This window comes from Lissotriton helveticus, chromosome 9 (genome assembly GCF_964261635.1).
Source record: "Lissotriton helveticus chromosome 9, aLisHel1.1, whole genome shotgun sequence".
In the NCBI taxonomy this organism is placed as follows: Eukaryota; Metazoa; Chordata; class Amphibia; order Caudata; family Salamandridae; genus Lissotriton; species Lissotriton helveticus.
In genome coordinates, this window is record NC_136070.1 from 355,450,246 (window position 1) to 355,468,993 (window position 18,748).

Below are 18,748 nucleotides of genomic sequence, written 5' to 3' on the forward strand. Positions count from 1 at the left end.
AAGCAGAAAACATCTCCTACAAACAAAAAATAAATAAATTAATAAATAAATAAAAATTTAAAAAAAAAACTACTAGGCCATGAGCTACAGCAAGCAGTAGAAAACAGATGGATACGGATTAATAAAAGAGAATTCCAAGAGTTAAAAAAAATTGCTTGTTTTAACGGGGAAGGTTGTGTGCGATTGTGCGAGCAGTACCCTGCGCTACTCTCCACCCTGTCATGAGTGGATATATGAGCTGCTCTGCATCCTCCCATTACACGCCCTGTTTCTGCGCTTCCCCCCTGCACTGTCTCATTAGACGCCACGTTCCCTGCGCTGCACAACACCCTCTAGTTAGACGCCCTGTGCTGCTTCGCACCCTTTCTAATTGTAGAATGAAGATGGCCTCTTATATAACAGGAAGAGGCATGGGCACAGTACTCAAAACCAGGGAAAGTGAAAGAGTGCCATTCGCGTGCTGTAGGCACGCCGTGAGCGTGCACATCGGCGTGGCCTGCGACTCGTGCCCAGTGGTGGCGCGTAGAACTCGGTGAAGCAGGCGCAGCTGCAGTTCAGCAGGTGAGAGCGGGCCGAGTCGGAGTTCAAGATGACCAGTGGGTCTTCCTAGGAGTACATGCCGGCCTAGCCGAGAGCCCAGAGGAGCCACAGGATATGCATCTTGGGCCTCATTTTACCAGTAACAACGCTGCAGGGCCAGTAGGAGAGAAGACATAGAGAAGGCGGAGGGAGGAAAAGCGAAAGCACGCCATGCGCCATGTTTGTTGTTGAGGGAGACGAGTACGTGTGCACTGGCTGGGGGCGGCTGATGCGTGTGTGTGTGTGTGTTTGTTGGCGCAGTTACTACATACAGCTGGCTTGTGTGGACGGAAGGGGGACAGGAGATGTGTACACCGTGTGTCTGTACGTGCGCTTTCACGAGCTCCATTCGCCCCTGCACGTGTCCATCTCCTGTCTCCCTTCCGAGGCAAGTCAGCAACAATAGATCTTGCTGGCGACGGCGCTATGTTGCCAGGTGTGAGGCCTAAAAAGGAGAAAGAGAATGAATCACCATCTAACTAGGTAACCAAAGTGCATAGTATAGTATGTATGTATGCTATTATTAAAAATTCAATGGACAATAGATGAAGCGAGCTGACAAAAAGCCCTTCTATGTATGTATATTGTGGAGAAGTGTGGCTCACTGGTTAGAAGCGGTAATTGCAAACACAACAGTGATGGACAGAATGTGGATCAATGTCACACATTCACCCCAGTCCAAAGATCTGGGAAGGACATGGCTTTTGTAGTTCAGACTGGACTGTTCCCATGGGGCACAGGGTCAGCGCTGATTTGCATATCGCCATTGTCTAACCCAGGGTAGTGTGGAGTGGAAAAACGATGGATTTGGGCCCAGATCTTTGGACTGGGGTGAATGTGTGACATTGATCCACATTCTGTCCATCATTGTTGTGTTTGCAGTTACCGCTCTAAGTGTACTGGGGATGCTCAGACGTGAGTCCCAGGCACTCCACACCACTGGAATCAAGCTAGCCGGGCTGAAGAGAGGTGTTACCTCGAAACCGGGCCGGTCCTCGGATGCTTGTTTCCGTTCTGGGAAGGACATGGCTTTTGTAGTTCGGACTGGACTGTTCCCATGGGGCACAGGGTCAGCGCTGATTTGCATATCGCCATTGTCTAACCCAGGGTGGTGTGGAGTGGAAAAACGATGGATTTGGGCCCAGATCTTTGGACTGGGGTGAATGTGTGACATTGATCCACATTCTGTCCATCATTGTTGTGTTTGCAGTTACCGCTCTAAGTGTACTGGGGATGCTCAGACGTGAGTCCCAGGCACTCCACACCACTGGAATCAAGCTAGCCGGGCTGAAGAGAGGTGTTACCTCGAAACCGGGCCGGTCCTCGGATGCTTGTTTCCGTTCTGGGAAGGACATGGCTTTTGTAGTTCGGACTGGACTGTTCCCATGGGGCACAGGGTCAGCGCTGATTTGCATATCGCCATTGTCTAACCCAGGGTGGTGTGGAGTGGAAAAACGATGGATTTGGGCCCAGATCTTTGGACTGGGGTGAATGTGTGACATTGATCCACATTCTGTCCATCATTGTTGTGTTTGCAGTTACCGCTCTAAGTGTACTGGGGATGCTCAGACGTGAGTCCCAGGCACTCCACACCACTGGAATCAAGCTAGCCGGGCTGAAGAGAGGTGTTACCTCGAAACCGGGCCGGTCCTCGGATGCTTGTTTCCGCTCTGGGAAGGACATGGCTTTTGTAGTTCGGACTGGACTGTTCCCATGGGGCACAGGGTCAGCGCTGATTTGCATATCGCCATTGTCTAACCCAGGGTGGTGTGGAGTGGAAAAACGATGGATTTGGGCCCAGATCTTTGGACTGGGGTGAATGTGTGACATTGATCCACATTCTGTCCATCATTGTTGTGTTTGCAGTTACCGCTCTAAGTGTACTGGGGATGCTCAGACGTGAGTCCCAGGCACTCCACACCACTGGAATCAAGCTAGCCGGGCTGAAGAGAGGTGTTACCTCGAAACCGGGCCGGTCCTCGGATGCTTGTTTCCGTTCTGGGAAGGACATGGCTTTTGTAGTTCAGACTGGACTGTTCCCATGGGGCACAGGGTCAGCGCTGATTTGCATATCGCCATTGTCTAACCCAGGGTGGTGTGGAGTGGAAAAACGATGGATTTGGGCCCAGATCTTTGGACTGGGGTGAATGTGTGACATTGATCCACATTCTGTCCATCATTGTTGTGTTTGCAGTTATCACTGGTTAGAAGCGGCAGACCCTGAAGCAGAGGTCGGCCCGGGACCAGGGTTCAATTCCCGACGCGGCAGGGTCTTGGGTCAATGTCCGCGGACTCGATAATTCTCGCTTAGGTGCCTACACTAACCATGGGTCCCACTCTGCAACTCTGGGCAATAGCTTGCTTAATCTCCAGAACGGCCCCAGCAACGCCGGGGATGCCTGGCTTCACCAGGGGGTGCCCTCTCACAGGGAAAGTCAGGACGGGTTCCCCAGCGGTATACAGCGCCAGGACACGACGTAACGAGGTAACAGTGCGCTTTAGAAGTATACATACATTACATACATTACATTACATTATGTGTGATTTGTCTGGTAAAAACTATAGCTGGGTGAAACAGCTAAAGCTTTTTTCAAAGGCCAGACCTAAATATGGAGTGTCTGTGTCTTCCTCTCATGTCATGTAGCTCCAGGTTCATATTAACCCTTTTCCGAGTATCGGCCATTGTTGACAATGTCTGTCAGAAAATTGGTCGCTCCCCAAAGAAAACAAGAGGAAGAATGGCACTCTGATGTGCAGAACGGCACGGACATTGAAGAACGTTGATGTAACATTGCTCATCAATGCCATTTCTTCAACTGTGCTGTCTCTGCCGCTTCTCAGTGTTAAAATGCGTGTCATTTCTTTTCCAGTAAAAAGAAGGAAAGATTTTATAACAGTTTTCTGTCGACTGCCACCCCCCACACCTTCCCCCGTTCTTACCCGCACCAGCAGCAATCTTAGGGTCTGCCTCAGGTGGCAGTAGGTCTAGCTACGCCACTGTGTAGAGTACAAATCAGTAAAGATCATGGACCGTTCAGTACAGATTAGGAAAAACTGTCTTGCTAAAGGTCTGAAATCAGATGGTAAAAATGCCCGGAGACCCCAGCAGCAGCTCAACAAATCCCATAAAGGTGGACTTTGCAGATAAAGTGTAATAGCCTGGTTGAAAAGGAGCAAAGTTAAAGTTGAGGCTCTTAGGAACAGTCCTCTTACCCAACTACCATAAAAGTAAGTTGAATCACATTCTTTTCCATAGGGAAGAACAATGGAAGCATTACAGATTGTTTGAAGTTAAATCAAGACGCAATTTTAGTCTCATTATATAATAAAGCAGGCCTAAGGTTTAGTACTGTCGTGGTGGAATGCTGTGCTGAGACCATCAGAGGTCTCATAGACAATCCTGACTGAAGTAACATTGATGAGAATACTTTATCAAACCTCTACTCCTACAGCTCAAAAGTAGATTGGAGAAGGGTATTATAAAGCAAACCAAAAGTCCACGAGTGTATAAAATGATCTCTAAGAAACAAACTGCTCTGGTCATTCAAAATCTCTTACATTACAGATAAGGATGACTAATGAAGTCCATCATATCTCCTTTTAACTTCAATTGAGTTTTATTGAGTATAAGAAGGGCAAAATTCTCGAGTATACTTACAACGCATAGTCCAATTTCAGAATAGAAATGTTTCTTGTAGATCATTTCAAAAGATCAATTACAAAAAAGTCTCATACTCACCCAGTAGCACCAAGGAACAATTCCCAGTGAAAGCTTATTCAAATGGCTCCTCTGTCCAAGCACTGCTAGAGACGGTAATTCATGCTGCCTAACACAAAATCAGAAAAAGGGCAAATCCTGTATATTCAAGGCACCCATCACGCGATTTCTAGTATCCTGGCCATCTGGACTCCCTGATTGCCATGCAAGAACTCATGCACAGCACAGGAACTCTCTCTCACTCTTTTACCCACAGCTGTCCCGCATACCACAAAGAAGTAATGATCTCCCTTTGCGCACTTGTACCCAGCTCAACTTTGATGGTACCCTTTCTGATGACCCTTGCTTCAGACCCTTTGTGGGAATTCTAATAGCTTTGTGGACTTCCAGCTCACCATGTGGTAAGTCCAGAAGCACCTCTGTTTGGAGAATTGTTCGATTGTGGAATAACAACAGAGGGTTGGCGTCTTGTTCCCGTCAATTTTCTCCAACCAAGGCAGCATCACTAAGTGGTTCCCTTCAGGTTTTCGAAGGTTGGATGTATTTCCAGCAGATTCTCATCAAGACTGTCTCCATCTCAGCATGTCCTGACATGGAGCATCACCGGTTCCTAGGGGAAACAATTCAACTGGGCCACTGCTAGCTTCACCCCCCAAATCTCGTTACATAGGCATGGATTGCTAGCCAATCAACAGAAGCAGTTACTTTTTCCCGATAAATGCATTTTGGGCTATCGAAGTCCTGATGACACGGTGCGATACAATAGATGCATACACGTTAAGCTTATGAGGTAGAAGAGAATTGATTTCACTGGCAGAGACGAAAAACATTTTCAATAATAACAAATGGGCATACTTAAAATCTGCAATTTCAAACACGTGTTTTTTCAGCACAGTTTAAAATCAGAAATTACGAAACATTTTATACCTGCCTGTTTGAAATGTTGTGATTTCCAAAAAGGGTCCTAATTTTCTATTTTTTCAATGATAATATTCGTGATTATTAAAATGCAAGATATATATTTCTGAGATACTGACTTAAAAGCGAAGCAAGGCCTTCAATTTCTGAGAAGCTGGCCAAAAATGCCCCACACTTGGAACTGTATAAACCTAGCTAAAGTGAACAAGTTTTCTACTTCGGAGCTTCATGTGTTGGCTCTTTGTACTACACCCATCCGGAGAATATTTTGTATGTAATCATTTTTAAGCCTGTCCAATCTGTCTGCACGTTTTAATCATACTGTGATTCATTGAATGTTTTGCGGGTGGCCAGCCAGCATGCCTGGTCAACAGATGCTCTGACCTCCTCTTGCCTTGAAAATGACTGCATGCCTGATGGAAATATCTATGCCTTCAGTCCATCCCCTGATGCCTGCATATGCTTTTCTTACTTTCTGGAATGCAGGATTGTTCACAGAAGTCTGCACAGAAAGGTACGCCTGGCGCGGGTATCCACCCATACTTCTATGAAGGTCATGTTACATTCCCACCAGCATCCTGTCCCGCAGTGCAGAGTTCTTCATGGTGGAAAAAGCCTTACCCAGCACCCAGCAAATCTGGGAATGAACCATTCCCCTTTGCATCATGGAAAGAGATTTACCTCAGTACTTGTCTATAGTAAGCATCAGTCCCATTTTAAGGCGGAAAAGAGAATGGGAGGCATTTGTGCATGCTGACACATACATGTTTGTGGGCATTCACAAACTTCAAAGGCTAATGATGCCTTGGAACTCCAATTTTTCCATTAGGTGGGATTTATGGGTGTAGATAACTCCATACTCGTGGTGGGCATCTCTGCACATGTGAATGGGTTAACATTTGTGAATTCTTGGCAGGTGTCATACAGGCAAATTTAAGTTTATGACCAAATTTACTTTTGTGAATAGGTCCCAATATAATCAAGTTTTTCCTTTAGTAGTACTCCAAGGAAACCTAGGCATCATTCAATTGTGAATGTCTCAAGGGTTAGCAATTGTTGCAGCCCAAGCCCCGTCTCCAGATAAGGGCCTCTATTGTGACCACATCAGTCTTTGGGGAACTAAATGTCTGCACCATATATTGCAGGTGGTCCAATGTTGGCCACGAGGTAAGTCATCTCAAATGTCAAGGTTGAACGTCCAACAAAAACCTGTCTAGCACCACATCCAGGGCACAAAGTGCGCACTTCTTAGCATCCAATATAATGCTCCAACTTAAATTTGTCTCAATTTAATGCCCCAAATACGTATTCATGTGCACGACCTCATGTTTCTCATGCCCCAAATAGCGGATCTTATTCTTAGGCTTCCTCCAAAACAGAGAATCTTTCTTTCTACCATATTTATTTTCAGATGATTTATCTTTGAGTATGTCTTTAGGAAAATTCATTTCCTACAGGAAGTCCAGATGTTTCCAGTGTAGGAGTTACATATTGTCTGTGTAAAACAGGGAACCGCTTTGTCAATTTCCCATTTTTAGGGGTATCTTGCATTCCCCTTCAGATCGCTGATGACTGTAAGACTTTGTATGGAGGCAGATTGCTCAACTATTCTTCCTTCAGACTTTAGTGAGCCCAGGTATCCCCTTAGAGATCACAAAGGCACCTGGGTGTAGCCAAGATAAGCATCTTTTCCCAAAGTTTTCCTTCAGCCATGATGTTAAACACATTTGACAATTCCACAAAGGCACAAAACAGTAGACTATCTGCCCCTTGAGTGGAGTGGCCAGCCTTCATAGCTAAGACTGCTGCATTGCGCATCATGGACTTCCCAGTTTGGAACCCGACTTGTACTCTATGAATTATAGCACAATCTTCAGTATGTGAATATACCCCAAGAACCTTATTAACAACTTTGGCTGGGGAAAAGACATCGACAAATAGCTGATAATTAGATTCTAAAATCACCACCCGCCCTTTTTATGTACCAGTATGAGTACCGTACTCTTCCATATATTTGGGATTTTACCAGTTTCTACCTTTGCGCTTAACACCCATGAAAGAAAGGGAACCCACCTGTGAAGTAGACTCTTATCATCTGGACTCAGATTTATTCTCTGTAATCAAAACGTGCAATCATCAGTGCATGTATTCTTGTTTTGTAATTCTTTAATTGTGCACTGACAAGGATGGCTTTTACGTTTTTTATTAAGTTAAATGTGTTATGTTATGTTATGTTATGTTATGTTAGGGGGGTACTTTTATAGCGCACGGCTACTCCGAAGAGTGTCCCGGCGCTGAAAGACCCTCACGACCCCAGAGAAGAGGAGGGGAGGAGAGAGAAAACATAGCTCAGAAACGATCGAGTTATTGCATAAAAAGCAGGGTCTTCAGATGCTTTCTGAATGCCAGCAGATTGGTGTTGGATCTGAGGGAAAGAGGGAGAGCGTTCCATAGTCGAGGGACAAGATGTTTGAAGGTACACAAGGTAATGTGGCATTTGTTGTGATGTGAAGAAATCCCTTTATGTAAAAAAAAAATTATACCACAATATTTAAAATTGTTTAGCGGTTAATCGAATAATGATGTGATAGTTATACTATGATATTTAAACATGGCATAACATAAAATAGTGCTTGGGCCCAAAGTTTCTGTTGTTAGCACATCTTATGTTATGTTACCAATTATTTATAAAGGGCGCGTTCACCGATTGGTTTCTTGGCGCTAGGTCCGGGATAAGCTGAGGTTGTGTTAAACTGTCCTGCATTTGAATTAATCATAAGCTTGAGCAAATAGCCATGTCTTAAGAAGGTTCCTGAATTTCATGAGTTCCGTGCATGCTCTGATGTTAGGTGGCAGGGAATTCCAGAAACGAGGCAGCAACACTGCAAATCTACAACCACCTTGTTGCTTCACTTTATAGGTAGGTATGGTTAGCAGGTTCATGTGAGACGAGCGCAGGTTACGCATGGGTAAATGCCTTTGAATGAGGTTGGAAATGAATTTAGGACTTGAGCCATGTAGAGACTTAAAAATCAAGCAGCCCACTTTGTAAGAAGATCGTTGTAGAATTGGTGGCCAGTGCAGCTTCTTCATAAGGGGGAAACATGTTCCCACCTGGCTTGCTGAAAAAAACAGCCTAGATGCTTGATTTTGAACTAGCTGTAGTCTCTTGATGAGATACAGTGGTATGCCACAGTAGAGTGAATTGGCATAATCTAGGTGGGAGATCATCATGGCTACAGCCTGTATCAGTGCTTCTTCTCATGAGCAGTCTGCTGATTTTCCTAATTTTTCTAAGATGGTAATGGCAGGTTGACGTTACTGACGTGATTTGGGTTTTCATGGATAAATCATTATTTATTATCACCCCAAGACTTTCTGCTGAGGAAGATGGACTGGGGGAGCACCCAGCTCGTCTGGCCAGAACCGAGGACTCCAGAGGTTTTTGATGTCTCCTAACAGGACCAGTTCTGTTTATCTGGGTTGAGTTTCAGCTAATTGCAGGTCATCCAATCCTGGATATGTAGCATGGTGGCTTGAAATTCTAAGAACGAGTCAGGGGTATTGTTGATGGAATATATGAGCTGTAGGTCATCCGCATAGTTAAAGGTGCACACCTTCCTGTTTTTTAAGGACTGAATCAATGGACAGAGGTAGAGAGTGAATAAGTGATAATGAAGAACCCTGGGGTACTCCACAGGCTACACTCTTTTCAGGCGCAATGAAGTCAAATAGATTAACTGATTGTGCGTACCCTCCAAACAGGACCGTATCCCGCTAAGGGTTGATCCTTGGAGGCCAGCACCACGGACACGGTCGATAAGGATGTTATGTTCGACCGTGTCAAATGCCGTGGACAGGTGCGACAATACAAGACTACAGTACTAGAGATAGTCAACCCTATCAATATAGAAAAATGGCCCATAAAGGGTCCGTAATTTTAAACAAGCAACATTAAGCTCACCAACATGCGACGTATAGGCCACAGGGTAGATACAACGCCAGACAGAAAGTATACAATATCTTTATTTTCTTTTTTCTATTTTCAAAGTATGCATTAAGTCAGGATATTTGATACTGTGATTCATATATTCATTAGTTCATTTAAACAGTACATAGATCAATAAATACATTTCATATAAAAAACCCACATCCACCTCTCATCATACACATTCATCTTTTCATCCACACACTCACAAGCAACCACTTCAACATAGGACACTATGTACACAATCCTCAGCGTAATCCCCAGAGTGACACATGACTAGGATCCTGCGGAGTCTTCTCAGCAATTAGTCAGAGAGTCCAGATCGATGTGGCAGGACCCCAGAGCGTAACGCCAACGCGCGTTTCGGTGCTAGGCCAAGTTCAATGGCTACACCTTCATCAGGGCTCTAACGCAGAGGGAGTGGGGAAAACACAGCACATAAGAACCACACCCGTGACCAATCTGTAGTAGAAAAAGTTACATTTTAGGATCTGAGGCTTCATAAGATATTAAGTGACTCACTCACTTCAATTAATGCAAGGGAGGTATATATTCATAAAGTTAAAAATTAAAATCACATTCTATGCAGACGTCATTAAATTAGATAAACATATACATTTCACTATCCAATTCTTCATCAATGACATCTTGTCTTCAATCGTCGCCTTATTGGTAGTGAGCTCAACTGTCGCTAAAAAAGGAATTTTAATAATAAACTCAGATTTAAAGCGTAAACAGAAAACATACTGGAAACCCTGGAAGAAACAAATGCATCATATTTCATTCACAGACATCCATTCAAACACTATTCTCTCACTGCATGTTCCGAAAGTCATCCGAACGTGGCAAATCTCCTGGAAAAACAATTCCCTACTTAAAAACAAGATGGACAGTACCCACTATTTTAAAAAAAAGATTCAATTTCCTTGAAAAAACACACTCGATCTTTTAAATATTCTGCTCTTAATTTTACCTATGTTCCGGGTCTAATGGTCAAGAATATTCTCAGTTGTCTCAAGACTCGAGATCATGGGCCCAGGGGAAACAGCTCCAGGGCAGGCAATCGTCAGGTACGGGTCTGTTTCGATTCTAAGATAAATAAATAACGCGGTCTAGATGGTATTCAAATAGAGAATATATTCCGTCCAAGGGGAACCCCACCGGTCGGAGTTAAGACTAAAGATAGACAGTCTCTCAATCAACTTACCCGTTGCGAGATTCTTTCACGAAGAGCAGGTTTCTTCGTTTCGGTGGAGTCACCGCTTCCTGCACCTGTTCCTGCACCTGAACAGCAAAAGATTGCCTGGGCGGAATAAATACAAGTAATTCAGAGATGAACATCCTTGGATGGCGCGATGGTAAATAGATTCATGGTGACATCACTCATCGAGCATCAGTTTCCCGGCTCAAAAATGCCCGACTAGTTCACTTTAAAGTAATTACATAGGTTTAAGAAAAAACTTAATCTAGGCATCACAATTCGTGTATTGATTAAAGGGCCCAATAGTGCCCGATTCGTATATTTTCAGCAAGTCTCGTGAATCAAAGAAAACCTGACCCAGGATACAGAATTCCTTAAGGTTCCCAAAACCGAGACTCAAAGGAAATCAAAGATATGGCATACCGTCAGACAACGGAAACACCGTTGTGCTGGCGCTCGGTCAAGGTAGTCAATTATGGAATCCGCGCATGGCTGCAGATCCTAGGTATTCTGAAAAGGATCAAAGAAACACCCATTACAGCCAGTGCGAGCTAAACGAAGGGGAAATATTTCAAAGTACTTCTACGCATCAATCCTTTCGCGAGTGTCCGTACTAATGGCTCACTTGTCTATACCGCCTTGAGGAACAGAAAAGACACGTTTCTACAAAAAATGGGACCCTAATTGAGTGATTTAGTAACATTGGAAATGGGTCAGAATTACATAGGAAACAAGGAGCGAACAAGCAACAGCACATCAGTGCTCGCTAGTCCGGACATATACTCTCCCTTACCTCAAAATGGAGTAATGTAGAAGAGACTTCCTTCTCGTATCAAGTCCTCACAAGTAGTAGAGGGTTCCAACCGACCCCATTGTCGGCGTTCTCGCGGTTTAAGTAAGCCCGCCTTCAGCCTTCAAATGAGGGCACCTGGAGTCAGCCCTTCCCGGTATCCCAGGTTAGATGTAAAACCCGGGGCGGAATCGAGTCCAAAGGCTCACACAAGGGTGCAATATGCAAATCAATACTGCCGTCTTGTGTAATTGAGACCCATTCTATCCGGGTCTCAATCCTAAAATGTGTCATAACACCTAAGGTGGTTCACTGCAAATGCCGGATTAAAAAGATCTTAACAATATAGAATGAAATAAAAGGGAAGGGGGAACGGATATGCAACAAGGGGGGCGGGGGGAAGGAAAAAATATCATTTCGATAAGTCTCATAGAGAAGGAAACAAGGGGATTCTTTAAATAGAAGCTGAATTTGCAAATAAGAACCCTCCAAGTGAGGAAATCGGCGGTACAATCTCACAGAACCTCACAGATGGCATTTTCCCATGGGCACAAATCATTCAGGTCGGTTTTAGAGGCATCCAAAAGGAAGATCCAAAAGACCTCTCTTTTTCTCCTAACAGCGGAAACATCTTTCCCAGGGATGCTGCAAATTTGTTCAAGAACCGACCATTTCAGGTCAGTATCACAATGCTTAGCTGTGTTCCAATGTGCTACAAGTGGGGCCCCACTCTTGCGATTGCGAATATTGGATTTATGCTCACCCATCCTAATTCTGCACTCACGTCCCGTCTCTCCCACATAGGGGAGCCCACATGGACATATGATGACATAAATAATGTTGGACGTCCGGCAGTTACTCATACTGTTGAGTTTGATAGTCCGATTTCCAATTAGCAGGGTACTGCCAGTGAGTGCTTGCGGGCAGGCATGGCAATTCCCACAGCGGTGGTTGCCTACCACGGGGGGGAGACCAAACACTCCCACTTGCTTGGGTTCCCTCGTGGTTTCTACTGTCCCTTTCACCAAGTAGTTGCGCAGATTCTTATTGCGGCAAAAGGCGAAAATAGTTCTGGGTATCTGTTCTTCAGAGTCATTCGCATTTAAAATGTGCCACAAAGAGTTGACCACTTGTCGGAGTTTATTGTTCATCACAGAATGTTTGGTAATGCACACCAGACTTTCAGAGTTTGCACGATCTCGCTCAAGGAATATACTGTCCCTGTTGAAATACCTCGCTCTTTTGAACGAGTCCCTAATAAGACGTCGGGGGTATCCTCTTTGATTAAGCTTCTCCTTCAGGATATCAGACTGCAGGAGAAAATCACTCATCCGGGAGCAATTTCTCCTTAATCTGAGAAATTGACTGAATGGGTTAGAGTCACGTTGACTCCGCGGATGGAAGCTTCCATACTCCAGAAGCGTATTCTTTGCAGTGGGTTTTGTGTACAAGGAGACATAGAGTGTTTTGTCTGCATGCCTTACCAAGACGTCAAGAAACTCCACTTGCACACAGCTGGCATTGGCGGTAAAACGGAGATTTGGGTCCGCAGCTTTGACCCATGCAACGAATTCATCCAACGAGACCTGGTGGCCGCTCCAGAGGAAAAAATATCATCAATGAAGTGCGACCAGGCTCGGATGTTCTCGAAGAATGGCGCCATCTCGTTATAGATATTAAACTCTTCGAAGTGGCCCATATATAAACAAGCCACACTGGGGGCACACGAGGCCCCAATGCTTACTCCCTTGACTTGGTGAAAGTACTGTCCATTGAACTCAAAGTAGTTCTCTCCAAGGACGATCCTAAGGAGGCTTATTATGGTGGCTGCATTGGTGAGATTCGCTTTCCTAGTTACGATATCCTCCACAACAGCAAGCGCTTCTTCCTGGGGTATGTTAGAGTATAGTGACTCTAGGTCCATGGTTACTATCAATTCTGAATCAGGATCAAAGGGAAGCCTCTCAACTTTAGAAATAAAATGACCAGTGTCCCTCACAAAGGACCTCAATTCATTTACTAAAGGTTCAAGAATTTGTCGATATATTTCGACAGAGGTTCTGTCGCAGCTCCAATTGTGGACACAATAGGGCGCATAGGGGGATCCTCACTGTCCTTGTGGACTTTGGGCAGCCCATAAATAATGGGCATTCGTGTATAAGATGGAGTAAGATATTCAGCCTCTTTGCTACAGATGTGACCCTCATTGACAGCCTCTGTCACAGTGTGGAGGATACTTCGTTTGAGAGATTCCTCAGGGTTTCTCAAGATACGTCAGTAATGGGTGTCTGAGGATAAAAGGGAGTTCATTTTGTTGATGTATGTGGAGGTTTTAAATACCACAATCCCCCCGCCTTTATCACATGGTTTGATGGTAAGTTCAGGGCAATCACCCAGTTCCCTTAGAGCCGTGTTTTCATCGCCAGGACAATACAAGAGCCTGAGGTTGTCTATTTTGTTCCGGAAGGTGCCCAGGACGGTCAGTATGACTGTCTCGGTGGAATGAGCTGGGCAAAATCCTGCTTGGCAGGGACTGAGATATACTGACTGTTGAATGAAGCCACATAGACATCTAGCTACATGAGATTCAAGTACCTTAGGAGCGAAATTGGACTGTAGTTGGTCAGTATCTTAGGGTCGGCCCCTGGTTTCTTTAAAAGGGGAACAACAATAGCCTCTTTGAAGGCACTTGGGACAATGCCCTGAGTCAATAACTCATTTAAAAGAGAGAGTGCAAGCGTAAGAAATAAAGAGTAAACTTCTTTTAGAACGTAGGGTGGGCAGCTATCCATTGGTGTCCCTGATTCAACTTTGGACAGGAGGTCTGGAAAGTCCAACCTGTCGATCACTGGGAACTGCTCCAAAAAGTGGGGGGTCTCTGATTTTATTGACCGTGCCAAGAACGTAGTGTCCTTTAAGATACTATCCTTGATTGCTACAATTCATCTATAAAAAAGTGTTAAGAGAATTACACAACACTTGGGATGGTGTAGGTTTCACTGTAATTTGGTCGGGGTTAGTTAGTTCATTATTGATGAAAAAAAATTATTTCGACTTCTTTGAGGAGTTCGTGATTTTGGCAGAGAATAATGTGGTCTTAAATGTGCAGATAGCTTTTTTTTATAGAGTTTAAGCACATCAGTCCAGAATGCCAGTGTTGTCGAATTCCAAGGCTGACTAGACTTATTTGCACTTCATGCCTATTTATTCCAATCTTCACTGCCGGTGTCTTTATCTCTTTTTTTGGGTTCCTGTTTTCCTGAGCTTTCTCAATTTGTCACTGTTTTCCTGTCTTTATCTCCCTTCTTCTTTCTCCCTTTCTGTCTTTGCCCTCTTCTGAATGAAAATCTGATGATGAAAAAATAAGTCCCCGTCAGAATACATGCCAACCACCTGCGCAAATTAAGCGCTGAAGGAGGGGAATTGTATGTTCTAAGAGCAGAAACTGTAATAAGATCCCACTATAGATCTGTACTTAAGAAACACGTTAGTTTTTGATATGGACTACATTTTCTTAGTCTTTCACTCCTACTTCTGTTTTATAACTGTTTTAACATTCTAGTGGCAAGAGGTCTTTAGGCGAATGTATGTTCTATAAAGAATGGCATGAATTAGTCCAAGTTCAATGCAAAGCCTTTTTGCTTAATACCTTATTTGATGCAAGGGGCAGAAATGTTACAAAATGCTCCAAAGTTGCCCTCAGTTCAAAATTTCACGTAATCTTGAAATACTTGTTTTCTTTTTTAGAAACTCATCTCCCATTTAAAACTGAGGAATACTTTGGAAACTTTACACTCTTTTTATGAAATGGGTTCTCATACCATTTAATATTATTATTACTATTTCAATGACATTTATAAACCTTAACATGTGCCATTGGAATGCCGTGTTGTACAGATTCATCAACACAATGGTCAGTATGTATATCACAGTTATGTTTTGCACAGTGTAAAGCATGCACATGGAGACACTTTGCATATACTGCATAAGTGCAATTTTGCAACGACAGTTAGACTGACTAACCGTAGGCACTGGTCATTCTGTTCAACGTTTTCTTGCACGTGTCAGTAACAGCGACGAAGGTGCAAAACTGCACTGATGCAAGGGCAAACCATGTAATCAGAACACAGTACCATACTGTTTCCCACCCCATAGCGATTTCCTATTCTCAAAGCTTCAGATTATCGGTCATGCGTCCAGGTTGTCTTTCAGAAGTTTCTCTAATAACAGATGTTCACTAGCACAGATCTGATTTCTCCCACTGCCATTTCAGAGTACAGAGCTGAGCCAACTGGTACTGGCTGTCATGAACCTCGCCGAGCACTGTCACATGCACCACTACGGCCCTCCAGAGGACCTTCCTTTGTTGAGAAAACTGGATATGATCAAGGTAAATAGCAAACCAGAACTGTGTACCTAAAGTCAATGTCACACCATGAACCTGTCACACTTTGTATTCTTAACAGTGGATAATGGATGAAGAATTCTTCTGTGTCATGTTGCCCAGACCCGCATTTATTAGTTAAAATAAGAAATGTGGGTGTCAGATTCCACAGTGAAAAACTGTGAATCAAGTATATATATGGGGACGTTCATAGTTTTTCATGCTTGCTGATTCTGCACATGGAATAAGCGAAGGGTGACGGAGCATGAAATGTTTGGCTATATTTATGCATAATGTATTACATATTGGGAAAACTCTGAAGTCTAGATGTATTGCGAATGGTTCTGTTGATATGTACTAAGCAATGTTATCCAACAAGGAGGTCCCTCAGAGATAGTTATTGACAGGTGTGAAATGTCCTCCTCAAATACATATGATAGGTTGTGTGTTTTTTTCTTGCAGTTACATAGTAGTTTGTAGGAAGCATAACTATTTAATTGTTTTTCGGGATTAGGTGTCACCATACTTACTTTCTCCTTGTGCAATATAAGCTGTCTGTTGAAATCCATTGGAGTTTTTTTAGGCTTATGTCAAGGAGCTTACAGGAAAGTAATCACCGATTTTCTGGATATACCACACTCATTTTAGGCATGGTGGTGAATTTGGATGTGAAGACCATGATTCGCCTTCTGGGCTTTGAAGCAACTCCTTTGAGAAAAATGAGTTATCTCTCATGATTCTTCCCTTGAAATTATGGACAGTGGCCAAGAATGCTGAAATGAGAACACGTTTTTCTATAGATTCAGAAATATTATATGGTCATCCATTTCAGAAAAATTCATAACATCCTGAGAAAAAATATACCTCCAAAAGCAACAGCAACTTTTTGGCAGCTGATCCAACTGGGTCATACTGCTGCTTCACCATTAAGATCAAATCAACAACTAAAATGTAAGCATTCTTTATTCATTACAAAAATGAATAAAGATTCATATTGGTGGAGAAAGTGTTGTTCTAAGTAAGCACGTCCTTTGCACCAGGCTGCATTCAATGTGGGAAATTAGGTGCTTTACTATACAATCTACTGTTAACGTAAACTTGAAATTTGAGGGAAGTATGTATTTTACTCATTAATGTAAACATATGATTTTAAAGGGCTATGAATACTTGAAGAGGCAGAACCCAACCTATGTGCAACATCTCCTTCCTACATATGTCTCAGACTATTCATTAACTGTTGCTTAATAACTCCTGTATTTTAAAGCTTTTCGAGTTTTTGCATTTCCCCTTTGTAGTGCCTTGGTGTCCATTTTTAGATATTATGAGGCATATTTGCAGATAGATCTGAAGTTTCATTTTGTCCGCAAATGAGTGTCAGATTCTCTAAAAGAGTTGCAGTTTGCGCATTTGATTTTTGTTCTTAGCAACTGACATTTCCTTTTCAGTATCTTTTATTTACACTTCTTTACATAAATGTGCAGTGGTTTCAAAATTGCTTTTTCTGTGAGTTAAAAGTAAACAAATGATACACCTTTAAAAATATATGTATTGGCAATAAATATATCTGTATGTATACGCAATAATGACTACATTCAGAGTTACTGAAAAGGGCATTCATTTTAAAATATGGAACATAAGTCAAATATGTAACATTTAATCACGCAACCCACTTTGAGCATTGTTGGGTCGCAGAAAAAAATACGTAACTTTGAAAAGATAAAATCAATCTCCAGGGCTTATGAAAAATAGTTTTCTTAGTCTGGATGAATTCAGAACAACTCATTTACACATTCTCCAGCTAATTACCAAGGATATTGAACCTATTGCAGTGCTCTTTGTAAACGTTTAAATAGTACTTCGTTCATGATGTGGAACTATTTGTACTTCACAGTACATTACTGAGCTCCCATACTGCAGCAGACATGTAAACAATAAAAATTGAGCTTTCTCTGGTTATTAAACCCTAAGTTTTTAGGAAAAACAAGGGGGACCCAGTAGGTAGCCAAGGACCAAGGGTATATGCTATTTCAAAAAACAAAGGTCCTCAGCACATTAAAGAATGCAAATCGATATAATATAGAACACGATGGTAGCTATATAATTCTCCTGTCCAGCCGGACCAGGGATTTATTTAAATAGACAAATGAGATTAAATACAAAAACACCATGTATTGAAAGTAGGGGACAGTCCTGTACCGTACTTGTGAAGGAGAAAAGAAAATAGAAAATTCAGAAGTTAGAGGTTTCAGGCAAAGAGACAGAGCAACCTGGACACTATTTAAATCAGTGTAGGTAGTGTTCTCCAGCGTAGACTATACACAATCATACACAATAGTTACATGTATGTCCACTTAAAAAACTAGACGACGTTTCGATCCATCGCTCTACTAAAAACGGATCATCATCAGGACTAACATTGAAATTATTATGCCTGGTTTGATTAGTACGCCTGTTGAAAAAGTAGAACAGGGAGGAAAAACAAGGGGTTTTTAAGAAAGTAGCGAGAGTCAGCATTTTAAAGCGTTATTACCACAGTTAGCATTTTATCGGAATCGCAGTGAGCCCACTGGTGTTGTGCCTTTTTTTAGAAAACCAAAAAGGAGGCGACTTACGGCGGTGCGACCTGAATTAAGAGCATAGGATAACATTGTGAAGGTCGGGGATGACCATGCTGCGGTGCGACCTGAATTGAGAGCATTAGATAACATTGTGAAGGTCGGGGAGACATACTCAGATCGCCTAGTGTGATAATTAATCAGTAAACGGCCAATTTCGTGCATATCGGTTCGTGGTGATCGGCCAAGAGAAGACTGATTTCAGGGCTTTACTCGGGTGAAGGCAAAGAGGCATAGTTGACTAAATACAGAGTGCCATTCTTGAGGGAGCAGGCCCCATGGTTGAAATGTCGGAAGTGAGTGAAGGGGCTGCCGAGAGGGTTCATGCAGTTCGAGGGCAGTGACCGGTTACAGGCTTACCTCGTATGCGAGGGAACAAGGAAATGACACTACTTCGATTGTAAGTTCCAAGGTGGAGTAACGGCTTGCACTGTAGGGACAAGGAATTGGAAGAATTATCACATAGTGCTTACGGCGGCAATGAACTAGAGTTAGCTGGGACGAAGGGATTATCACATGCAGCGCTCAAGGCGGACAAGGGTCCCTAATCTTACC

General features: G+C 43.1%; 1 protein-coding gene across 1 annotated transcript in view; it reads left to right on the top strand.

The window, feature by feature from the left end:
* CCDC197 (coiled-coil domain containing 197) overlaps nucleotides 1-18,748 on the top strand; it is a 263,835-nt gene that overhangs the window by 227,953 nt on the left and 17,134 nt on the right. Inside the window, exon 8 of the mRNA XM_078662296.1 lies at nucleotides 15,468-15,584. Coding sequence (XP_078518422.1) covers nucleotides 15,468-15,584 — 117 coding nt within the window. The remainder of the gene's footprint in view (nucleotides 1-15,467; nucleotides 15,585-18,748) is intronic.